General features: G+C 40.9%; 1 protein-coding gene across 8 annotated transcripts in view; it reads right to left on the bottom strand.

Moving 5' to 3' along the window:
* Positions 1–219: 219 nt before the first annotated feature.
* KCNT2 (potassium sodium-activated channel subfamily T member 2) overlaps positions 220–26,877 on the bottom strand; it is a 214,778-nt gene continuing 188,120 nt past the window's right edge. For 5 of the 8 annotated variants that reach the window (XM_083506735.1, XM_083506737.1, XM_083506741.1 and 2 more), the window contains 8 exons: positions 23,937–24,048; positions 12,602–12,703; positions 11,540–11,623; positions 10,809–10,937; positions 7,536–7,556; positions 5,072–5,372; positions 3,214–3,298; positions 220–2,747 (listed from right to left, as the gene is read on the bottom strand). In XM_083506735.1, coding sequence (XP_083362861.1) covers positions 2,636–2,747; positions 3,214–3,298; positions 5,072–5,372; positions 7,536–7,556; positions 10,809–10,937; positions 11,540–11,623; positions 12,602–12,703; positions 23,937–24,048 — 946 coding nt within the window. In that variant the 3' untranslated portion in view covers positions 220–2,635. The remainder of the gene's footprint in view (positions 2,748–3,213; positions 3,299–5,071; positions 5,373–7,535; positions 7,557–10,808; positions 10,938–11,539; positions 11,624–12,601; positions 12,704–23,936; positions 24,049–26,877) is intronic. The other 3 variants (XM_083506736.1, XM_083506739.1, XM_083506742.1) reach the window with 1 other exon arrangement.

Raw genomic sequence — 26,877 nt, 5'->3', positions numbered from 1 at the left:
ATGAAATTTGCTCAGGGTGTCAGGAGAAGATGGAGAGGGTATTGTTCCATCTGGCAAGCTGGAGTTTTTGCACAGATGGAACAATTGGAAAAACATGACACAGACCTCCGCCCTGCAACATGCTGTATCTATACACATGGAAATGGGCACTAGAGCTTCAGATAGCATAGCTACACAGGGGGAAGTTGTGAGAAAAGTTGCTACCACTGTGACACTGCATAAGAAAATGGCTTTTATTAATTCACAAAGTTGACACATGGAAGAAAGAGAAATAAAGAAACTGTTAGTGCATATGGCTGGGACAATAGCTGGTTCCCTACAACAAATATTACAACCATTTAAAATGCTGTCGTATGCAGTAGGCTACCGTCACATGCACAGATAGTTTTGTTGAGCAGTTTTGGCGTCATTTGATTTGTACACACAAACTTATAACAGCTCTTTCAAACAATATAGAAAACATAACCTATACATGTAACACTAATAAGGACTTCAAACAACAGGCGACGTTGTCCCTAACCTACTCCATTTGTCATGTCCCAACAGTTCTTTGTGTAGTAATATGTATGTACTCCTGTTATTTTAGTAAAAAATATATAAACATCCCTACTTATACTTAGGGATGGGGAAGAAATTTGTTTCAGCTTGCATTTAAGGACGAACCTGCCTAATTTGCATTTTCTGAAACAGTATACAAGCCGACACACAGTCATCCTTTGAATTTATACCTCCCCGAATTTTGCTACGCAGTTTCTCCATCCAAGTAATGTGTACAAAAATGCATATACTAGAGTATGCCTAAAAATGCATATATTAGTGAAAATAACATACAAAATGCAGTTTATCTGGGGAAATTGCTTTGCAAAAATGTATATAGCAGGCAAAGTTGCATACAAACCTGTGTATATTAGGAGAAATTTGCATCAAAACGCTGATGAATTTTCATGGTGGCTCTTTTAAAATAATAAATAATCACAAACGTGGAGAACTAAATTTAAGACTGAAAAAAATATAAGAAACTGACACAACCTCACAATTCTCATGTTCCTTCAACATGTGCATCTGAAGCTGTCCAAACCAAAAGACATTAACTGGCGTGACACAGAAGCAGCTCCCCTACAGTAGCAATAATGAATGAATCAGGCCATAGGTGTGGATAAATCTCAATCAAGAACAACATCAAAGTTAACCAACTGGTTTTTGGCCTGCCTTAGATAGGATTAGGGCTGAATGAATTATTACATTAACTACGCTGCAGAGCACGACTCCAGCAAAATTATAGTCTAACTACTAGCTTAGACTAGGGGCAGGCAAAACTAAAAACCCACCCACCCCAAAAATCTGTAGGTCTCTTCTGGCTTTCAAAGCTCCTTCTCCAGTGAAAAAACTGTTCTCTCGTTTTCTTACAGAATGACACTCTTGTGGACAAATCCTTCTCCATACAGTAGCAGCATGGTGCTAAGCTGTCTGGCAGAAACGTTTTCGTAGAAAGCTTACAAGCCTGTGGACCTTCAGCTACCTGTTGTCTGAACATTTCATAGGCTATCGTACCTTCCATACATCTTGCTTTTTCAAACAATGCACAAGATCCTGTCCTTAATTGGTGACCAAGGAACTGAGCAAGTCATTAATTTAACTTCAGCAGTGCTATAGTAGCAGGTACCCCCAAGCATTCTGCACTTCCCTCTTCGTGACAGACGCTTCACAAAAAACCCTTCCCCCAAATCCAGTGTACAAAATAGCTTAGTTTTCCGCCTGAGTCTGATAAAATCTTCTGAACTTCTATGTCTCTGTACACTGACAGCAAGCAGGACTGTGGTTACCAGGTTGCTGGGTTCCAAACTCAGGGAACAACGCGGAGCTATTTGCCACACCACTCTCCTTTAGACTGTGAGTCTCTAGTACAGAGATTGATTGCTGCATTTTTATTTGTGATGCTACATTTGCCCTGAGTCTTTAAATGCTGAGGGCCACAAATCTAAACAAACAATGTTTTCAATTAGCCAGGAATTTAAATTGGTTGAAAAAGGCTATAGGAGAGATATGAAATGCGACGAACCTAAAGACAGCGGAAATGCATACTGGGTTATTGTCACCAAGCAGCGAATTTTCAGAACATTCACTTTGAATTCCAGTTTTAAGATGTTAGGACTTGCCTGAAACTTCCTTTGATTTTTAATTTAACTGCAACAACCAGAAGTTTATGGTTGTGGGACAGAGAAATAATAACGAATGCTGTACACAGCATGGTTAAGAACTGAGCCACTTCCCCACAGCGGCTGACGAAAACCAGGATAAGAAAAGAATATATTAATTTCTAATATCTCTTTGAAAAAATAATCCATTTAGATTCCCCATTAAAATCCTCCTTTCACTGAGCAACACTCTGGGCACACTTGTTTGATTTTGGTCTCTCTTTGTTATTTTTATCTCCAAGACAGATTAGTTTTTTTGAAACCAGGCCCAGCTTTTCCTAATCGTTCCTGTGGTTACAGTAAAGTAGTTGCCCGGTGTGTGTTAGCTGACCATTATGCCTAAAGGCTTGGATATAATAAATCCATCTTCTTATTTTCACTAAATTTCAAAACAGCTATTTGTATAAAAACGTCTTTTCATCAATGATCTGTGTGAAGCGTCAAAGCTGTGTTTCTTCCCTGGTGTCCTGTGCAACGGCGTTGCAGAAGCTGTTTTTCCGGCTGGATGAAGTGTTTGGAACATATGACAATGGATCTGGGCGGATCAAATATCTGCAAAAATATAGACATACAATTGTCATTAGATTTAACAAGAAAACTCCCAACTGAATTCACAATGATTCCCTATCATAGCTAGTAACAGCACAACTGATATCAATGTATCATGCATACCTTCCACAATTTATTTCAACAAACCAAGATGGCTTGTTTAGCAAGCATTGTTTCCTCCCTTCACTCCAATTTGGCTTCATGACAATTCCACGAGTAAATAGACAAGATAAATGACATGCAGCGCTGGGTGCTATTGCTTGAAATATCAGGATTATGCAAACTGGAAGCAGTTGTGATAAGTGTGTGGATGCCGAAATATTTCACTCTGCTTAATCCTCCAATTTCAAGCTGAGAATGTTAAAAAAATGAGAATTCCCAGCTAAGCTTTAGAAATAAATGTTCTCTGCTGCATGAAAGTGCAAATTAGAAGCTCGGTGAATTCTTATGTTTTATGTCCTCAACTTACACAACATCGTTCAGTTCAAGTCGTGTGTCTGGAGAAGGATTAATCAGAATATAAGAAAGAGTGTTTTGATGATCATTCATTTCATCTATAGGAGAAAGAGAGGGAGGGAGGGAGAGAGAATAATAAAGGATGCATGTTTTGTACTTCAAATGACTCAGACATGAAGGTCATACTTAGACCTATGATGGGTCAAAGCAGACATACCAAAACCGCCACTTTATTTTATAGAAAAGATAAGGAATAAATGAGGTGGTAGGGGAAGCAGAAAGTGAAAGAGAAATACAGTGGTACCTCGGGTTACAGACGCTTCAGGTTACAGACTCCGCTAACCCAAAAATAATACCTCGGGTTAAGAACTTTGCATCAGGATGAGAACAGAAATCATGCTCTGGTGGTGCAGCGGCAACGGTACGGCGGCGGCGCAGCAGCAGTGGGAGGCCCCATTAGCTAAAGTGGTACCTCAGGTTAAGAACAGTTTCTGGTTAAGAACGGACCTCTAGAACGAATTAAGTTCTTAACCTAAGGTAAAGGTAAAGGGACCCCTGACCATTAGGTCCAGTCGTGGCCGACTCTGGGGTTGCGGCACTCATCTCGGTTTATTGGCAGAGGGAGCCGGCATACAGCTTCTGGGTCATGTGGCCAGCATGACTAAGCCGCTTCTGGCGAACCAGAGCAACGCACGGAAACGCCATTTACCTTCCCGCTGGAGCGGTACCTATTTATCTACTTGCACTTTGATGTGTTTTCGAACTGCTAGGTTGGCAGGAGCAGGGATCGAGCAACGGGAGCTCATCCCGTTGTGGGTATTCGAACCACTGACCTTCTGATCAGCAAGTCCTAGGCTCTGTGGTTTAACCCATAGCACCACCCCGCATCCCTAACCTGAGGTACTACTGTATAAAATATTTGATCATCAATGAAAGTATGTCCCACGTTGTGTTTCACGGAGGAACAAAAGGTAAGTCCTGGTCTGAAATGGTTGAATATTACTCTATTATACTATTTATGAAAGCATAATAGCTTCTGAAAGTCAGTAGAACACGAGACTCTTAATCTCAGGGTTTGAGCCCTACATTGGGCAAAATATTTCGGCATTCCAGGGGATTCAACTAGACCAGTGGTTCCCAATTAGCTAAGTACTGTAGACCTCCTGTTTTTCAAAAGTCAGGCCATGGACCCCCTACTTTTGAATTTTTTCTATCTCTGTGGTAGATTTTGTTATATTAATAGTGCCCCAGACCATATGGGGGGGGTCTGCAAACCACCAATTTGGAACCTCTGGACTAGATTACTTTTGTGGTCCCTTCCAGCTCTTATAATTACATGAACTGAAAAAGCTATATTTAACCAATTATCATTGATCCTTTTATAAGCATTTTAGTAAAAAAAAAAAAATTGTTTGTATGTTTGTTTTTAAAAAGAAAAATGATGACCCTGTACAGAAACCTAGCAATGATTTGAAAGTGGCTACCAAATTCGAAATATTCGCCAGATCTTCATTTTTTTAACAAGAAACATATTTTGCTTGGATTTTCACTGGAATAATTTGGTGTATTCAAAAAACTTGGCCATTTCTTTGCTTATCACTAATTCCAGAAAAATGATGAAGAAATGAAGTAGCACCTGCCCCAATACACAGTTTTAAGGGACCTTATTTCTCTCCACTGAAAGAACTATCCATTTGTACCTATTCCCTGCTTTCTAGAGCTATTTATCTATCAGAGGGTCTGCTCTCTATCCCACAATTTCTAAAGTTCGCTGACGAGCCGTTGGCAAGGGAATGCGACCACTTTCTTTCATCCAATGCATTGATACATAAAATGAAAGTTGCATCTATCTTTAGAGAGGAATGTCCTACCATATCCTGCTGTTGAAAGTCCCAAATGTTTCATTCTGTTTTTCACCAGTTCAGCAAGTTCCTGCCTTTCTGACCTTCTGTAAAGATTCATTCTCTGTTGACTGATTTTCTCTGCAGTTTTCCCCGAGTGCTTTGGCACTTTTCGGCTCAGCCGCCGAGCCCACTGCATACTTTTCCGTCGCAGCAAAGGATGGTCTGACTGATCACTCGATGTTGAGTTACGATGGTTGCTACGGCAGTTAAACGGTTCTTTGTTATCCTTCGTGTCCTCCCATTCTTCCACACTGATGGAAATTTGAGACTAAAAACAACACCAAAACATTCAAGAAATTAAATCCTTTTGAAAATGCTTTTCCCATTTATCATTTTTTTAAAAATTGACTCAGGACAATGCCTCTTCCGTCCCTTTCATTTCCCTGCCTCCAGTTCCACTATTCAATACAGTCAATGCTTGGCACAGGAAACCCATGATATGAATCATGCAAAAGCAAAGCTATGAATTTCTTTGGGGAAACTCGTTGGACCAAACATTAGACAATTATAGGAAGAACTTGGTTGGGATGGAATCACTTAAGGCCGTATTGCACAAAATGCATGGTGTTGGTGAAAGAGTATGCAGAAGAAAAATAAAGGGCAGAACATGAAGGTGATAGCTAAATCTCACCAAGGCTATCAGGCCAAATACTTTGGCATATTCATTCGATTGGGTTTGCGCCTCACTTTTACTTTTGCCTGTTCCAACAACACATCTGCATTCAGCATAGAAGTGCAAATAGGTTCACAGCAACCAGAGTCTGAGAAATGGCAATGGAAACAATGGAACAAGCTAGAAGTTTGTTCATCAGAGGGAGACTATTCAGATGCCTGAACCTGTTGCAGAACCAGATTCAGTTTTACGTTGGGCCCCTGAAGGTCCGCAACCAAATGGCACAGCCCAACTGCCCTGGCTCTAAGCCTTTGATGCATCTGGAGATCAAAGAAGCTGGTGAGCACAGGCTCCTTAGGCTCATGTATCTACTATTCCATGTGAGGGTCAGAATGAGTAAGCACTGGGCAAAACAGAGTGGAAGCTACAATAGGAGAAGAATATAGGCCAGTTTGGCACAATTTCCACATGCACAATGATATATTAATATAAAGACAGGCATTGGCATTTTGTTATCACTGATAGGGCCTGTGTTCATAATAGGAGAACCTATATAATACAAGAGCAATAAGGTTTCAATGAATTCCTATGCTTTTCGTTTTCCCATAGGTGATGATATATGGGACAGAGTTCCCTGGTCACATTCAGAGTGTGATATAATTCTGAGGACTGGCTTATATTATAAATGAAACGAATGCACACAACATTCATAATTCTATAAAAACCACTAGATAGAATGTCTCATTTTGGAATGCCCTGTGGTCTGTATTATACACAATCAGGACTATATGCAATTACTAGATTGCAGTATTAACACATCCCCTTAAATCGGTTTATTAAATTTGTATATCACTTTTCACTAAAAAGTCCCAAAGCGATTTCCCCGCAAGTAAAGAATACAAAAGAATACAGCAATTTAACATGGTGGCATAGGGACTGTCCAAATGCCCAGAAAAACAAAACATCTTTGCCCGGTGCTGAAATAATTACAAAGTTGGTGCCTGGCAGGCCACTCTGGGGAGAGCATTCCATAAACAAGGAATAGAGGCTACTACAGAAAAGGTCTGTTCTCTCATTATCACCCTCTGAACCTACATCTGAGGTAGCTCACAGAAACGGGACTCAGATGACATTATCCAGATCTGAAAAGTTTCATATGGGGAATGTGATCCTTTAGTTTTTGTGGTTCCAAGCAATTCTTAAAAATAATAAATAAAATTTATATACTGCTCTATAACTGCAGGTCTCAGGGCGGTTCACAGGCTTTAAAGGTCAAAAACAGCACTTTAAGTTGAACCCTCAAACAATTTGTATTATCTTTGGCTAGAAATTATTTAATTTACCTATACAAAAAGTACTATTGATCCACTGTGGTTTCTGATTTTCATCTAACAGCTCACTATTTTATTTCTTTAGCTCAAGGCTGGCATGCACCCATGGCCAACTCTCTGGGAGCCACCAGAAAGGGAGTGGCTGTTCCACACTCTCGCATCACAGACACACTCTCACACACATGACACATGCTTGCACACATACATAAACAGGGCCTCCACCTTCTCAGCTGACCTATATATACCAGGTGAAGAGGAGGTGTTATTGAACCCTCTCCTCTCATCAGATAATTTATCTGATAACTTGGAAGGAGATGCCACAATAGGGCACTGGGCTTCACACACAACAGTACTGTGTCTAATATATTTCTGTCACTGCTGACAAAATTGGTGGGGTCTTGGATGGGGAGATTAGGCCCCCCCCAGGGTAAGCTGTTCCTGGCCTAGGCCAAGACTGGGCATATGGAAACATTTGACAAATACTTACTTGTGAAGCCATTTCTCGAGACTGATACAAAGTGAGGGGGGTCAGGCGAAGGGGAAAGAAAACAGAACACCATTCAAACAAGTGTCCAAACAATGAATACAGACAGACAATTTGTAGTGATCACAATATTGGGATTGTACAAATAAATGCATGGCTAGCTGTGTGTGTGGTGTAAAATATTCTTGCAATTTCAATTTGCAGTCGTTTGAACAAATGAATGTGGGACTCACATAAGGAATTGTTTCCCAAGTTGCCCTTGACCATCCTATTTGGTAAGGTAAGTTATAGATATATAAAAACATTCTATTCACTCCATGTAACTCAAGTACATATATAATGTACAAACCCTCCCCGCAAAAAAAGTCAGTGGACATCATTATATGAAGTCCTAAAGCCAGATTTGTGGATCTCAAACAAAGACTTTAGTTATATTGAGTGAATAAAATATTTATTAGAAATTGGTCAATTAATGGTTAGTCTTCAACCATTACAGAGCTGAGACTCACCTTTAATCCTAACCTGCAAAATAGAAACCACATTTGATTATTATTATTTTTACAGTATCTCTCTCCAGGTGCTATTTTCCCATCTAACTTTCTCTTTGTCATTTTCCCTTGTTATCTGACTATCCTGTTAAAGAAAAGCAGCAAACAAACTAGTTTGGTGTCACCAGTACACATTTGGCCAGCACAAGTCAGGGATGTACAAAGCCTCCCTTGCTCACTCCCAAAATCAATTGAGCTTTTCAAACATTTCTGTCAAAAGTTCAGTATTAACACCTGATAAGCCCAAGTGATGGGCCACTCCTTGCTTTCCTACCGGCTCCCTCCATCTGTCTGAGGATGGGCTCAGATCGACACCAGATGTCCTGCAAGGGGTCTCCTTTGCTGTAAAATGTACACATGGTTCCATTTTAAGCCAAGCGACTTTGGACCAAGTCCCAGAAATGTAATGACATCAGGGAAGCCATGACAGAAAATTGCATTTCATTTTGAGTCAGGCCCAGATTGAAAGAGGTGCAGCTAGCTCAAAATGGGACCAGCTTTTTTTGTGGCAAATTTTTCCAGAACAAGTCTCACACCACCCCTAGCCCAAGCAACAAAATAGTTAATCCCTATTATTTTGTGTTAGATAATGTTTATGCAGTGTTCCTGTTTTATAACTTGATTAGTGACTTCTCAAGGCACAGAAAGTTCCCACTCTTTAAAATAAAAACAAACTAAAAAAACCCTACATATCCTCAACTTTCATTTTCTGTTCCACAAATTCGCATTATGAAAAATTGTGGATTCTAAGTAACGATGGGCCTAATGGCCATCATAACTGAATGTGAATATAACTAAGAATGTAATAAATGGCAGAGTTGCATGTTATGCTGTTGGAAATACATTCATGCCAATTGCATACCAGAAAATTTGTGCAAATTTATTTTACTGTAAATTATAACAAAAACAGAGGTGCACCGCAGGACTACTTAATTTGTTAAACAAAAATGGACTTAAGTGAATAGACCTATGCTTTACAAGCTGTTTCTCATGCTTTAGAAGTGTAGAATTACTTAACATTTTCACAAGGTTTTGAGAAAACAGATTCCTCAATTAAGTTCCATGGTAAAGGTAAAGGGACCCCTGACCATTAGGTCCAGTCGTGGCCAACTCTGGGGTTGCGGCGCTCATCTCGCTTTATTGGCTGAGGGAGCCGGTGTACAGCGTCCGGGTCACGTGGCCAGCATGACTAAGCTGCTTCTGGTGAACCAGAGCAGCGCATGGAAACACCGTTTACCTTCCTGCCGGAGCAGTACCTATTTATCTACTTGCACTTTGACATGCTTTCGAACTGCTAGGTTGGCAGGAGCAGGGACCGAGCAACGGGAGCTCACCCCATCGCAGGGATTCAAACTGCCGACCTTCTGATCGGCAAGTCCTAGGCTCTGTGGTTTAACCCACAGCACCACCCACATCTACAAATAAGTGTTTCTGATACATAAGGATAATGTGAGCCTAATCTATGTTTTCACATATTGCACTGTCATATTTTAATGCCATAGTATTTTCCAGTCAATGTGATTTAAACATTCACAGCTAATATAAGTTACCAACTAATAAGATAGTGCTCCAGGCAAATAAGATCTAATTCTTCTTACATAGTTCCACTACCTTACCTTCTGTTTGGACCAGGCCAAAATTATTATTCAGCACACAAAATTGAAGCAATGATACTGAGATTTCTTCCAGCTACAAGAGGTCTATGATTCCAACAAAAATCATAGCCTATGATTTCAACAGAAATTACTAACACACTCCTCAGGGTTACACAGTTATAAAATAATAAATTCTCATAAGTGTTGATTGCTGAATTTGTTAAAAGCTATAAAGCTGTCGTTGAATTTTCCCTGTAACTAAATTTGAGGCAAAACAGAAGGTTGTAGCTTGGGCAAAGGTACGGTATCTGAGGAATTTCACTAAATTGGCCAGGAGAATTTCACGTATCCCTAGAATGAAACAAAGCTGAAGATCTGCAATCAAGCAAATTGTTTCCAAGTATCAGGGCTGGTTTTATAGTAACTTTCTCTATGTCAGAATTTGCATCCTTCCTTGGCACACACTTTTGCAGGCAAACATAAACATATGTACTGGTCTTTCAGAGATCTTGCCAGAAGCAATTCTCATGATTCTTGTAATGTAGATCTGTCTCTAGGTTTTATTACAATGAACTTTGTACCCCTTGCATTTTGACAGTTCTTTGATTCAGGTTGCAGTGACACATGTGAAAGAGTTTTAAACTTGCGATGGAGAAGTTGAAGAAGCACAACCAATGGCATAACAAATGTGTGGTGTGTCTTTGGATGATGACGCAATGCAGTGGCAATAATAAAATGAAAAATAGCTAGTTTCTCACCTCTAATCTGCTGTTCTCCCCAAATGTTCGCTAGGAACTTAACTACTACAAGACATGTGTGGGATACTGGGCCAGCTTTAGTACTAAATTCTCTAAGCACATAGTGGAGAAGCGTCAGGAGCAACAGCAAACTGAAGTTTTGCATGTTTCAAAATGTTTGTAGATGTGTGACTCCCTCTCACATTTTACGTTTATAGATTCAAAACAGCACTGCATAGGGTGCAAATGAAACTAGCATAAAGTGTGAATCAGAGAAGAAAGAAAGGTGAGCAAAACATAGTTAAGTGAAACCACTCTGTCACAGTTCATTGCAAATTACTTGAGTAACGTTTCTGAAACATTCCTGATCAGAACTTGTCTGTAACCCATCCATACCTCAGACGTTGCAAGTTTCTGCGATTCGGTTCTATAGATTCCAATAGGAATATCCCCCGTAGAAGAACAAAGCTTCTGGTAGAGCCTGGCGTATGTTCTGATCCACAAATCGTCTTCTGTGATTTTCATCTATACAACAGCAGCAACAAAAAGAGTCTGACTGTTTGGAGACGTTTGATTTACTCAAATGATATATTAACACAATTGTTGCAGCATACAAACGACTTATCCCAGTTGGTCACCATACATATTAGGCTACACTATCTCTTTAGACTCTGTAGATAAATCAATTCAGAACTGTATATAACTTTGCACCATCTGGAGAATATTAATAAAAATAATTGCTGGATCAATTTTTCATGTATGGGGTCAGTATCTATAAATCCCCTTCGCCTCATAAAGCACTGGAGATTGTATCCGATGAAGTCAGCCCATTAGCAGAAAGGACTTCTACCTGTGCAATGTAGGGGGTTGTCCCCAACCCCTAAAATCAATATCTGCTTCAGAGAACAGATTTGGAAGAGCACACAGGGAAAAGGAGAGGAAGTGCAATTTGCAGCTTTGCCATTAAGCAAGAATGAATGCCTTGCACCTATTTTTGTTAATATTGTTTTCAGTACCAAAAGCAATCAGATAGCTACTCAGGGAGAAAATGCAATATGAAAAACAAATGAAGAAACAACCAAACTATCAACATACTTAATTATATGGGATTAAATAAAAATACTTACAGAACAAAGGAAACCAGATCCTGGTGTAGTATCTAAGCCCAGCAGAAGTCTTGTGATAGATATCATGTAATCTTTAACAAAAGACTGCAAGTTTTAAAAAGAAAACTTATTTAGTATATATCAGAGTACAGTGGTACCTCAGGTTACAAACGCTTCGGGTTACAAACACTTAAGGTTACAGACTCTGCTAACCCAGAAATAGTACCTCGGGTTAAGAACTTTGCTTCAGGATGAGAACAGAAATTGTGCGGTGGCGGCATGGCAGCAGCGGCGGGAGGCCCCATTAGCTAAAGTGGTACCTCAGGTTAAGAACAGTTTCAGTTTAAGAACGGACCTCCAGAACAAAGTAAGTTCTTAACCAGAGGTACCATTGTAATCAACATTCCTAAACAGAATAGATAAACACATATATTGCTTTTTTTTTTTGCAGTGGATATTTACTTTGTGGAGGGAAGACCAGCTTATTTTCAACTAATGATGCACTTATTTTCTGAGAGCTTTATACAACTAATGTGTTTGCAGAAACACATTTTTCTTTGTCCATAGCAACCTTTGAACTGTTTGCCATGCTCCCTCAAAGAATGGGGACAATAGCAAAGTATGCAATCCTAGGTTCCATCACATCTCCAATACCCCCTCCCCAAGATATCAAGGATTTTTAGATAATGGCTAGCACTCAGCATAAACTCTACAAAGTATTGTGTATGATGATCTACTACACAACATACAATTATTAGTATGTGATGGGCTGTATGAATGCAGCTGGGTCTGTAGTGGCGTAATAACTTTTGAGATGGGTAGCTAGCTAGCTGTTCTCAGCTCAGCACCAATCCCATCCCAGAAGAATCAGCTTTCCGTCTATGTTTTGCAGCATGCAATAAACTGCTTGTTATTGTTGTCTCTTTGCTTTCTCAGGGTGAACAGCGTGACATTTTGAAATGGCATTAGCATTCTGGCACAATGTCACAGATGTTGGGGTAGACCGCTGAGTTATGATGTTAGTATGGGGTTGGGGTGCTAGTATGAATTCAGAAAAGGAATAAATTCTGTCCTTCACGATACCTGATACAGCAGGGTGTCCAACATGCTGATACTAAAAACTCTACCAGCAGCAAAGGGCAACCGAAACATGAATGCCAGATTGGAGCCCTTCTCTCGTTCTTTCTGTTCAAATGGGGAAGAGGGGTGGGTGGGAGGAAAAGATGAGAGAGAGGGGGAGAAAAGAATCGGTAAACACTTCCAAACATTAAGTGAATGGCACACTGGGGCTTCCCACAGGAAGCATTCTGCCAAAGTAGACCTCTAATGCTGCTACGGATTCATTCATTAAAACACTACTTGGAGCAATGCAGTGCCAGCTCTCAAATGGATTTTATTTCCTTCTGACCCTCCATTTTTTGAGAGATTGTCCTTGCATCTGCATACACAGGAGTGCCTACACACACACACACACACACACACACACACACATGTACAGGTTCTGTCATCACTATTATACTACTATACACACTCACTAAACTTTCAAGATGAAAAGCTTAAGTCTCAATGGTTTGGGGACAACTTTTTTCTTTTGAGTGTTCCCATCACTTTAGCTCCTCAACTGGCAAGAGCATTTATTCGAGACTCTAATCTCTTCCCATTATACAGATTGGCCAATAAATACCTCCTGTTGTATTACCTAAAAGTTCAATTCTCCTACAAAGAAATGTTAAATTGAAAGGGCAGCACAAAACTATGTCATAATACTGGACATATGATTCAATTCATATTGAAACATACTGGTTTGAATAGTCACTATACTTTGTGCATACATTTAAACTTCCGCTGAGTTGTCCTGTGTCTTTTTCTTTTCTTTTGCACTTCATGGTGTTTGTCTGTTTTTCTCCACCCCCACAATGCACCCATCCATATACACCTGGCAACTAGGCATAACATGTTGTGCAGCTGATGACAGATATCCACAAAAGCTTATGCCACAATAAATGTGTTTAAATAAATAAGGTGTTATGGGACTCCAAGCTAAAAGACCACCAAATACTTTTCATCATATAAAGAGAACAGCAGTATTGCAGTTAGTTTTGGACTGGAGGAGTTCATTGCAACAGCTGCCATAGCTGGGCACCCTGGGAGTGTTCAGTTTGTCAGGATCGGCCAACAGTTGGAAAATAGGGAGCTGGCAAAGGTTGGTGCACTGGTTAACATGTTGGACTTAGGTTGGAGAGAACTGGGTTTGGAAGCCTTGGATCTTCCATGGAGCCAACTAGGTGACAGTGGGTTACCCAACGTAAGAATCATATACAAGGTTGGACCAGTGCTCTAACACCTCAAGCTGACAAAACTTGCAGTATTGAGCCATCACAGAACACCATTGCTCCCGCTGTCCAAGAAAGCAACTGAGCCTCCTGAAAGGTAAAGGTAAAGGACCCCTGACAGTTAAGTCCAGTCGCGAATGACTCTAGGGTTGCGGCGTTTATCTAGCTTTACTGGCCGAGGGAGCTGACGTTTGTCCGCAAACAGCTTTTCCAGATCATGTGGCCAGCATGACTAAGCCGCTTCTAGCAAAACCAGAGCAGTGCACGGAAATGCCATTTACCTTCCCGCCAGAGTGGTACCCATTTATCTACTTGCACTTTGATGTGCTTTTGAACTGCTAGGTTGACAGGAGCTGGGACAGAGCAACAGGCGCTCACTCCGTCGTGGGGATTCGAACCGCCGACCTTCCAATCAGCAAGCCCAAGGCTCAATGGTTTACACCACAGTGCCACCCGTGTCCCGAACTGAGCCTCCTACTCCACTACAAAGCTGAGAGAAAATGGCATCCACACAACACAGCAGCTGGAGCTCTTATCTCTCTCAACAAATCTCTGCCAAGCTAATGAAGATTAAAGACCATAGCAGCTTAATCATATATGTGGCAATTCCTTCCCCCTGTAGGGCTGTGTGCCAATGACATTTCTTATGAGTCTTTGTTGTCAGTCGGTACAAATGCCCATTGTTTCCCATCTTGGTGTGCTGCTCTTATCTCATAATTTGTCCCAACCACCCTGTGAGTTAGATTTGCATGAGAGGAGGCTGAGATAAAGCCATCTTATCTAAGATCACTCCCTGAGGCACTGGCTGAGAGCTGTTGTAAATTCAGCTCTTCCTCATCCAAGATCAACATCCTCTAATCCTCCATTGTGGGAAAGTAAATGTTAATATTTCCCTGTTAGAAGGAATGAACAAAAAACCCATCCAAAAACTCCCACAGTTGTTTTTTAAAAAAACCAGGTTGCCCATAATTACGGAAATGCAAATGTTATCACAGCACTAACATGTCAATTGACTAGCATTCAAGTTTACATCTGCTTTATGAATAATGAAACATGGCTCTGGATGTTAACTCTGGCCTTGTCCACCGAGATTTGTGGCAAACAGATACTTTTTGAATTGCGGCAGTAATCGCTCTCATGCATTTTTAATTGATCATCCAAGTTGCACAGAGATAGAGATACAATTTACTCCTTGGCACTATGAAAGCCACCACAGCAGCTTTAATTATTTGGAACCAGATCGTTCTGTCCTCCTACATATTTCACAGCAGAAGCCTCTGAAAGTGGAAAGACTGCAGGAGATCCAAGTTTGTGTGTGTTCTCTTACAGAAGAGAGCCTAGCTGTAGGACTTCTGAGATCTGTTCAGCTCCAGCTGCAGCTTTGAAGACTCTGTGCCACTGGTTACCAGATAAGGAGTTTCAGTAGAAAATGGATGTTACCCTCAAAGTCTGCTTGTGAACTTCCCTGTGGATCCTACAAATGAGCTTGGGAGATTAGTCTGACCTAGAATGGAAATTTTATGTTCTGCTATAACAGGGTTCCCCAAAGTTGGGTCTCCAGACGTTCTGGACCACAACTCCCATAATTCATAGCTAGCAGGACCAGGAGGCAGGGATTATGGGATTAAGTCCAAAAACAGCTGGAGACCCAACTTTGGGAGACCCTGCACTACAGGTTGGCTTTTCACTGAGATATTTTCTGTGCAGTCCAGAATGTCTTCTTCTCTCCCAGCCAGTGCCAAACTGATGACCAATGGGTGGAACAATCCAAGGAATTCACATGGTGAGCTGTAACTGTTAGTGGGGCTACCCTCTACCAAGGCTCTCCCCCCATTATTGCCCCCCTCTGAGACAGGCCCAAAGGAGTTCCAACATTTGCAGTTGGGAACCATGTTTGGCTAGCTTAACTAAAAAAGGCAAGCGTCTCTCCTTGTTTCAACAAATTTGTTGATTACATTTATGTAGAATTTCAAGTTACAAAGGTTGGTGGCTTTTTGACAGTTTGAAGGAAGTCTAAAGTAACCACGTAATAAACAAAGCCAACAATTTTGTATGCAAGTTTGCCTAATATACACATCGTTACAAAGCATATTTCCTGTAATATTTATATTTTCCCATATGCAGTGCATTTTGGAACATTATTTTCACTAACACATGCATGCATATTCAAACTTTACCTCAGCTGCGTTCATTTTTGTACACATTGCTTGGCAGGAGAACTGCATTGCAAAATTCACCAAAGTGTGAGTTTCAGTTTGCATATTGTTTTGGAAAGGATGAATTAGGTAAATGTATTCCACTTCTTGTGTCTCACTCATGTTTTAAACACAAACTTAAATTATGTGCATATTGAAATATGAAATATTTGCATAAGGCTGCTTAAAATATTTGGGTGTGATTCATTTTGATCTTTATGTTATGATTATTTTGCATAAAAGCCTTTTAGAAAACAACTACACAAACAGTGGAATCAACAGACTGGGGATTAAATGCCTCAGGCTAACAATGGACTTTAGCAAACTGGCAACAATGTTTAACTTATTTCTCATCTTCTCTAATTGATGGGAAATGAATTAAGCTTTAATGGTAAAAAATGAAGAATTGAGAAAGGAAGGGGAGATGAATGTTGGAGCTTATAGGAAGCTTACTGTTTGTTTTTGAAAGGAGAGAGTTGACTTTTACTATTATTTTTAACAGTTGATTTATTCAGTTCTAGGTTGCCATATATTGAAGAGTAAAAAAGGGAACACATTTGCTTTTAACTTCTGCTTTTAACTATGGATCACTATGATGACTCAGTAATGTTCTCACAACTCAGGAGACCACTTTATGCATTAGATGACCTATGCTCTGGTACACAGAAATTTGCATCCCAATAAATATTCCAATGGTTACTTAGCCATTTTAGAAGGGATCCGAGAAGAATCCTAGCATGGTTTTCAATAGATCTCCAAGTTACAGAGCTAGTAAATGTCAGGAAGTTCTCCAAGTGGATTGGGCAGTTCAGTTTCACTAGTTATGTGAAATAGATGTCATCTCCCAATGTTTCTTCCTCAGTTATTGAGCTAATTCACGCAGCTGAACTACTTTTTAAGTTAATTACCCACTTGCTTCACAACAAGTATATTTAATGTTATAAAAATTTTAGATTTAGCTGCCATGTGTGAAAAGATATCTACAGAGAGTATAGGGCATACCAAAACCTTTCCACTCTTTTCCTTCAGCATATGTACATCAGAACCACACAAGGCATTGATGGGAAATCTCAGTCTAGTCTACCTCCTAAGGTAGACTAACCTCAGTCAAGGCTTATAAGCTCAGAGTTCATGTTAAAAGGTAAAGGGACCCCTGACAGTTAAGTCCAGTCGCAAATGACTCTGGGGTTGCGGCGCTCGTCTTGCTTTACAGGCTGAGGGAGCTAGCGTTTGTCTGCTTCACAGACAGTTTTTCTGGGTCATGTGGCCAGCATGACTAAGCCGCTTCTGGCGCAACGGAACACCGATACCAGAGCAGTACACAGAAAGGCCATTTACCTTCCCGCTGGAGCGGTATCTTTTAATCTACCTGCACTTTTTGGCATGCTTTCAAACTGCTAGGTTGGTAGGAGCTGGAACCGAGCAACGGGCGCTCACCCCACCATGGGGATTCGAACTGCCAACCTATTGATCGGCAAGCCCAAGGCTCAGTGGTTTAGACCACAGCACCACCCACGTCCCATTGAGTTCATGTTATTTGACCACAAAGAAATAATAGTGGTGGTCAGGGTCTCCCATTTCCTGTAACCACCTAGCGCACAGGATGCCCATGGATGTATGCTGAAGGGGAGTGGAAAAAACCAGCCTCTGTGGTCCCTCCCTGGGTGAGTGCTTTGCACAAGAATGACTGGATCAAGATACATATGTGTGTGATCTTATATTGGAAGAGAGTGACATTACAAAATGAAACCAGAAAATATTCACATTCAGATAAAGGGTTCTTAACTATGACAGAAAGAATTCTAAAATGTAAGCACAGACCCTCCAAGTGTGCCTATTTTCCAGGGACAGTCCTGGATTTACAGAAGCTGTCCCAGTTTCTGATTTGATCCCATAATTTTCATCAGAGAAATGTTGGAAGGCATGGAGTTATGCCACCCCTGAACCAAAGAGATAAGTAACTATGCAACCTTTAGAAGACATCTGAAGGCAGCCCTATATAGGGATTTTTAAAAAAATGTTTTATATTTTTATATATGTTGGAAGCCACCCAGAGTGGCTGGCGCAACCCAGTCAGATGGGTGGGGTACAAATAATAAAATAGTTGTTGTTGTTGCTGCTGCTGCTGCTGTTATTATTATTGCGGAACAGGACATCCTTATCTTCATCGGAGAAATGTTGGAGGGTATCAGCCCTGAGTGCTCACTGGAAGGAAATCAGCCCTGAGTGCTCCCTGGAAGGACAGATCCTGAAACTGAGGCTCCAATACTTTGGCCACCTCATGAGAAGAGAAGACTCCCTGGAAAAGACCCTGATGTTGGGAAAGATGGAGGGCACAAGGAGAAGGTGACAACAGAGGATGAGATGGTTGGATAGTGTTCTCGAAGCTACATGAGTTTGACCAAACTGCGGGAGGCAGTGGAAGACAGGAGTGCCTGGCGTGCTCTGGTCCATGGGGTCACGAAGAGTCGGACACGACTAAATGGCTAAACAACAACAACAACAACAATGTAAGCATAAGGACAGTGGCTGCAATCCTGCAAGCAGTTAAAAGTTGATTCATAGATATGTGCTCTTCACTTGATGACTGCAAAATCAAGGAATGACTCACATGACTCCACAAAACAGCACAGACGTTACAACAGAGACAGAACCTCACATCTCAATGGAGTCAGTTTTCATACAGTATACAAGTGCTAGTGTATAGTAACCAAGTGTATAGTAACCAAGTGCTGTGATTCTGAACTAGGTCTTATATTACTTACATCAGGGATGGGTAACCTGTGGCCCTCCAGATTTTTTTTTTTTGACTTATAGTTCCCTCCATCCCTGACCTTTGGCCATGTTAGCTGGGACTGGTGGTAGTTGGAGTCCCTCAAAACCCTAAGGTTCCCCACTCCTGATTTAAATTACACTAAAGAGAATGGATTTAAGAAGCTTCATTATGCAAATATTGCACCCAGTCTTCAGTGAAAGCAATGAACGCATGCTTAGACAGCCAATTTCGCTACTCCTTAATTGCAAAACATTTCCTAGCTATTAGGATGCTGTATGGAGGCTTTCTTCAGTTTTAATTTTCATGGAGAAACCAGAATGGATAGAGTTTGACTTCGGCATATGGTTGCCGTGTTTTTCATCTTCACATTTTTCTGCTGAGCAAAAGGCTCTTGCTTGTTCAGATGCCAACTGTGATTGCTTAGCTATTTCCAAAGAGGAAAAACAAGGGAAGTTGCAGCTGTAGCAGCAGATGGAGTTCTCCTGTGACTCAGGGATTTCTTGCTTCAGAAACCCATTAAGCCACGAAGTCAATTTTCCATGTATGTTTGTACGCTTTAGCTGCAGGCAACTGCCTCATTTTTAGAGTCCCTTTGTAAAGGGGGGAGCATAGCAGAGGAATTAACAATCAGCTGTACAATGGACCACATAAGACAATTTCCTCTCAAATTTTAATTGCATTTCATTTTGCCTAAGGGAGTTCTCTGAAGCTTAATGAACTACAGCTACACCTGCAACAAAATGTGCTGTAGTGACTGGTAAAGGTGAAATGAATGGAAGGGAGAACTAACTGCAGCGACTTTCCCCACATGATAAAGAAGCTTATTTATTTCACCTAATGTCTCCACTTGTCACCATGTGGAATTAGAGACTAGGCAGGAAGTCAATTAAGCAACTTTTCCAGGATTTTCCTAGTTTTTCAGGTTTTCCTTCCAAAATAGCATTCAAAGTTTTCGCAAGGTGGGGGAGCAGAACTTTATCTGTTCTGCCCCCATCCTTCTAGAATTTCCTCCCTATGTAGGCCAAACAAGGCTCAACATCATACTTTCAAGAACTACTGTTTAGAGTTGCCACCTTTGTTCTGGCAAGATATAGGGCAGGGCAGGGTGGGGCGGTTGCAGGGAGATTTTGTTTTTTCATTTGGTGCTGAAGTGACTTCAAAACAACCTATTACCATCTATTGCAGTCTAATAGGTCCTTCTGGAACTGGTCACACACAGAGAGATGTGCACATACACATGAATTTGTAAATGTACCTGTGCTTGGCTACCCAGAGCCTTTCATGTATAAACAACTATCTGACTTTTAGAAGTCATCTGAAGGCAACCCTGTTTAGGGAAGTTGTTAATATTTGGTGTTTTATCATGTTTTTAATATTCTGTTGGGAGCTGCCCAGAGTGGCTGGGGAAACCCAGCCAGATGGGTGGGGTATAAATATTATTATTATTATTATTATTATTATTATTATTATTATTATTTCACACACCCTTTCAAACACATGCTGTCATGTGTTGAGAGTCTGCCTCCCGCTCTGGTAACTTCACAGATAAGAATAAACGAGCAGTTTATATTTTATTGCTCTTTTATTCAGGCATCGGGATGCAAGGAAAAATTCACATCTCTTCCCAAGGAGAGCAGTTGGCTACTCTAAATCCTCCTGCTTTCGTCTTCCACAACAGCCAAGGTACCAACGGGAAGTTCTGCCTCCTCTCTGCATCCTTTGTTCTCTAATACCGTCAAACCGTTTAGTTCATGCGGACGGAGGGTCCTCTCCAATGACATCTCTGCTATCTGTTCCCTCCCTTCCATTCCACTTGCCATTATCTCGTAGCTAGGCAACTCCTGCCTAAACTGCTCTGTGTCTGAGTCTGTCTCAGTTTCTGAGACAGCTGCAGGGAAGGGGAATGAATCTTCCCCCTCCAGCTCCTTTTCTCAGAGAAGCTGTTCTGCGTGGGAAGGCACCCCCCCCCCCGCCGCTTCAGACCATTCCCTTACACATTTGGAGAGGATTCCTAACTTGGCAGGGAGAGAGAAAGAGAAAGAGAGAAGACCTCAAATACAAGACAGACCTGTACCAATACAGGATGCAGCATTTTACACTGAAATACGGGACAATCGTGTACTATACAGGAGAGGTGGCTACCCTAACTATAGTGTAGTGTAATGTAATTATTATTATTAATTATTATTATTATTATTATTATCTCAATATGCATTTTCAACTGAGTTGTTGTTGTTTAGTTGTTTAGTTGTGTCCGACTCTTCATGACCCCATGGACCAGAGCACGCCAGGCACTCCTGTCTTCCACTGCCTCCTGCAGTTTGGTCAAACTCATGCTGGTAGCTTTGAGAACACTGTCCAACCATCTCGTCCTCTGTCGTCCCCTTCTCCTTGTGCCCTCCATCTTTCCCAGCATCAGGGTCTTTTCCAGGGAGTCTTCTCTTCTCATGAGGTGGCCAAAGTATTGGAGCCTCAGCTTCAGGATCTGTCCTTCCAGTGAGCACTCAGGGCTGATTTCCTTAAGAATGGATAGGTTTGATCTTCTTGCAGTCCATGGGACTCTCAAGAGTCTCCTCCAGCACCATAATTCAAAAACATCAATTCTTCGGCGATCAGCCTTCTTTATGGTCCAGCTCTCACTTCTATACACCACTACTGGGAAAAGCATAGATTTAACTATACGGACCTTTGTCGGCAAGGTGATGTCTCTGCTTTTTAAGATGCTTTCAACTAAGTTACTTCATGAAATAAAAAGTTTTATTGGTGTTGGATGAATTGCAATCTACCGAAACAGACTGGCTGTTCTTAGTATATTCTCTAATGCTACGTTTTACAAGGAAGACTGGTTACTACAAATATCGCAGGTAAGATTCACCTTCTGTTGTGTGGGCAGGGTGGTCCCTCCCCCTATGTGGCCAATCCCCTGGCAATGTCTCCACAGGTGGGATTGGGCGATTGGCTGAGGTAAGCGGAGACCTCCAGGTATCCAGCCTGGGGAGGGCGAAGCCAGCCCGTACTACCGGGAGCCGCACTGGGATCCAGGGGGCTGCATATGACCACGCAAGAGGCCATTTGATGTGGGGAGCAGTCATTACATGGGAAATATATCGCATGGAAATATTACTGAAAATATTACATGAAAAAGGTAAATATATTTTACCACTCCCGAGAATGTTGCAGTTCTTGCCATGCTCTCGCTCATCAAGCTTCAAAACTAATTGCCAAGTCCCTGGCACTTCTCAGCCATTCAGTGCACAAATGCAAACACACTCAAGCATGCACATCTAATTTAACATAAGTTTAAGTTTTCTTATAGCTTATAGATGGCTTGCATATATTTGCAGTCCATAAAAATGGGCTCTTAGGAGATAGCTAATGAATGAAATTGTATATAAGGACATTTTAAACAGAGAGCAAACAGAATGAAGGCAATTATGAAGAGTGTCTTCTGATAGAATGCTACATTTGAACTCAGAACAAAATTAGCATTGCCCCTCTTATCCAAAAGAATGCACATATATTAAAAATGCATATATTAGCTTCAATAATTTCCACAAATAATTGACTTAATACTTGATACATCAGTTTAGAACTGCTGTGCTAAAATTGTTCCACTGCCCATTATTGTTTGCTCTTGCAATTAAATAGGCTGCTTAAAACACTTGTTGATTACTTTCCAGTTTGGAAAATCAGGACCTGAAGTATTAAAAACCAGAGAATTTTAGCATACACAATCTCCCCACTCCCCACAAAACCCTGCCAGGGTGCTGAGTTCCATTTTGAATATATTGCATGAACAGGTTACAATAGTGGAAAGTATGTGATGCTGGCAAGTAATGTTTTTTGTTTTCTAAATCTGGCAACACTTGGCAGGCAGTATGTAATAGTAATTAACATTTGACCACTGACAAAATTCATGTGGTAGTTGAAGCCTGCCAAACACTTTTTAAAAAATCAAGAATGGCAATAAGCCTAAAATATTCAAATCTGAATTTCAAGACAAAACATTTCACATCCATAATTTGCCTTCTGAATTTCACGTTAAAATTTTCCACTAGTAGAAACTGGGAAGTTTTGTGAGCATTTGCAAAAGTTAATGTGTGATAAATGAAATCATGCATTTGCACCACTGACAATGGTTTATATTAATATTCTCACAATTACTTTGGTGGTTATGATGGTAAGGTTTGCAGTTCTGTGCAATATCATTTTTTAAAAAAAACAACAACTGGAAAATTATTTATCTTAGCTCTTTTTAAAAGGCATTAAATAATGTATTTTAATTATAACTCAATATAGATATATATTTTTCTTACCTTCTTCAATTTTGACAGAGCAAGAGAGTTGCAGAGTCCCTCAGCGAGTCACCCACCCTCCACTCCCATTTAGCTCAGGGTCTAGGTTTTTGGCCTTGCTATGGACCTTAGGTTGGTCGCCCTGGTTGGCTGGGGGGCTTGGTAGGAATTTTTCCATTTGGCATTAGGCCTTTTGGTTTTTTCGCCTACCTCGTAGCAATCGTCACAACTTTTGTGGGTGGGTAGGTTAGGCATTGGATTCATGTGTTGTGCTGTGTCAAGGGCTAGGTGTGGCCATCGCCTATGCTATCTACCGTGGGTTATTCCGTTAAAGGAATCTGGTGGTCGTGTATTCCGTCCGATGCCTGCTTGGCGGGAGGCCATGGCACGACCCTCGGTGACATCAGGGGGTGAGCCTATAGTTGGATGAGCATCAACAGGCTCCACCTACTGTTGAATAAACCCACCACCTATAGTCATCCAGTGCCTAAGCCAATACCTTTTCACTGCTGTAATCAATAAAGTTGTGGCCTTTTCTTGCCCATTAACCTTATATCACGTGTCCTTGTGTATTTATTTCACATAGCGGGGTCGGGCCCTCGATCCACAAATGAAATCATGCATGTGCACCACTGACAATGGTTTATATTAATATTCTCACAATTACTTTGGTGGCTATGATGGTAAGGTTTGCAGTTCTGTGCAATATCATTTTTTTAAAAAAACAACAACTGGAAAATTATTTATCTTAGCTCTTTTTAAAAGGCATTAAATAATGTATTTTAATTATAACTCAATATAGATATTTATTTTTCTTACCTTCTCCAATTTTGACAGAGCAAGAGAGTAGCAGTCTTTGGCCCTGAATTGCATGAATCTCATGTTGGCTGGGTGAGTTAATTCAGTTATTATGCTTAGGCTAGAGAACAACCTAAATGTTTTTACAAGGAGATAATATAAGTTATTCCTGCAGTAACATCAACTGGATAAGATAAAACATGACAACATATACAAAAACTAATTACTTGTAGCTCCAAAATTATAATTAGGTACAAGGAAATAACAACTTTTGGCAGAGGCAAACATGTCCCTCTAAAAGCACTAATGTGCTGCACAGATTCAGAGAAAATCAGCATATTACTTTTGGAAGGGTGGCTTGTATAACATTTAATATGACAGAGAAGGCATTGAACAGTAATTATTTGAGCTGTGTTTGATAATTTATTCTCAGAAATCAGACAGTTCTGCAGAAATGGAAGAAAACCTGGATAAACCATTGAGATGGTTATGTAGCCTTTACTGGCTATAAAAGAAATAACTTTTCCAATATGTAAAAATATAGCTGTGTTGGAAATATAAATTACACTCATGATTCATGTACGATGAACAAAATGATGGCTCCATTCCAGCCTGTCAGGAAACCCCAAAGGCATCAACTGAGCTAGTCACAGAGCAAAACTAACATTTTTATTGCTTTCTTAAAACTGAAATCAGCAGGAAAAAGCACACAATTATATTCTTTAGGAAAAGGAAAGCAGACAGAATGATGAAATGAGGTTTGGGAACATACCTAATTCTAAGAAATATTGACTTAAGTGGACTGCTAAATAACAATTAGGGTGAGTTTCTTGCCATTAAAAAAGTAGCCATTTTGAATTTTGAAATTGTTAAATTCTCTGGAATTAGTAATTTGAAATGGTTTAAATACCACACAGGAAATTGTACCATATCACCACCCATTTGAGAATTTGGGAAAGACTGGCTTTGTAAAGCTAGGGTAGCTTAAGTCACAACACACACACAAGCTTCACAACACATTCCTATGTGCTGTAGTTTTGCTGCGAGGGATGGAACCTGTTCAACTCACACTACAACTCAATGGAGGGTTAAATTGCAGTTAATCTATCCTCTCCTACCTACTAAAACCCACCCCACAATGGTGAAGTTGTCAGCTGTATCCAGTGCTTTTTTCTGGGGGGACGCAGGGGTACGCATACCCCTAAACATTTTGTGAATCTAAGCTTGGCCTCATTTGTTTTAGAAAAAAAGCACTGGGTGTATCCATTTCAAAAGTTACACGGTATATTTTCATGAGTCTGGAGTTCTGTAAGTGCCCAGCAATCTAACTCACTGTAAAGATAACATTTCATATACCGGTATTTGCTAAGTGTGGAATATTTAAAACAAGTGCTATGAAGCAATTAAGTATTCAGTAGCTACAAAACAGTCCCCTTGGCTTTGAGTAATTTGTCTTGCTGTAGATGCTGGCTCTCATGTGGATATACTGGAAACTGCCTGGCCTATTTGGTGTATTATTTATGTATTCATTAAAACAAATTCTCTCACACTTTCAGATAATAACCTTTTAGACCAGTTAACTACATGTGGAATGCAATCCTCTCTTTTTCCCTTTCGTTCTTAAGTTTGTTAGCTGCTTTTCTCATAGAGGAACCCACAGCAACTTACAGAAATACCAGTTAAGAACTTTCAATAAATATCTAAAAAAATAACCCCAGATGAACATATAAAACAGACTTACTGATCCCACCTTACTACAAGGTCACAATGCCACCCTTCAAATTAAGCGACAAATGAGTAAAGAGAGAAGCATTTGCCTGACACCTACAATTAGATAAAGATGGTGTCAAGCATGTGTGCTTTGGGAAAGCATTCCACAAGTAGAGAGGTGACATCACTGAAAAGGTCGGATCTTGTGTTGCCACGCTCTGAACCTCCCTTGGAGGGTCCAAATAGTGGTGGCAGGGTCTGGGTTGGTTCTTGTGGGGAGGGCCAGTCCTTGAGCTATTGGAGTTCTGAGCTGCATAAGGCTTCAGAGGTAAAAAACTAGCATTTTAAATTCTTCAGACCGTCCTGACCCGATCAACATTCTGAGCTCCAAATTCTGTACCAGCTACAGTCTCCAAACTGTACTCGCAGGGGGCGTAACTCAGCCCCCTGTGTCACTGAGTCCTGTGCCCGTGTCACGCTCACCAGCCAGCCTATACGGCTGTGTGGGGGCATGGCTTAGCTGTATTTGAACGACTGTGGGCACACAGACTCTCTCTTCTTGTTCCTGGCTTCCTCGAATCACCCACCCTTAGGTTTTTTCCTTTGTTTCTGGACCTTGCTATGGGCTTCGGTTGGTCGCCTTGGTTATCCAGGGGTCCTGTTAGGATTTTTTTTCCCCACTTGGATTTTCGCCTACCTCGTAGCAAATCATCACAACTTTGTAAGGTTTGGCCATTAGGCATTGGAAAATGCGTTGTGTGTCAGAGGGGAGGTTGTGGCCATCACCTCACCTCCCCTTGAAGGGTACTCTGTTAAAGGAATTTGGTGGTCGTGGTTCCTGTCTGATGCCCTGGTGGCGGCTAGGGCCATGGCTCGACCCCCAGTGACTCTAGGGGAAAGCTTCCAGTTGATTTGCATCAACAAGCTCCCTCTACTGGTTGTTAACCCTTGTGTGACTCCCAGCAGAGCGGGCAGGCGTCAAGCATAGTCTGTCCGATCCAATGCCTACGCCAATACCACTCACATTCTGTAACCAATAAAGTTGTGGCCTTCTTAGCCCATTAACCTAAGAACTTGTGTCCATGTGTATTATTATATCTTCAAGCAGGGGCAGGGCCTTGACTCACAACCTAGACAACAGAGGTTAGGCTGTTCCTGCCCAGGTAGGGGTGTAGCTGGACCACCAGTCAAAGCTGATGGAAGGAACTCCACACCATCAAGGTCACTGGATCCTCAAGCAACATCAGAATTA

The sequence above is a fragment of the Podarcis liolepis genome, assembly GCF_965112155.1.
Source record: "Podarcis liolepis genome assembly, chromosome: 6".
NCBI lineage: Eukaryota > Metazoa > Chordata > Lepidosauria > Squamata > Lacertidae > Podarcis > Podarcis liolepis.
The sequence above is the reverse complement of the archived record's forward strand: the minus strand, read 5'-3'. Positions and strand labels throughout refer to the sequence as shown.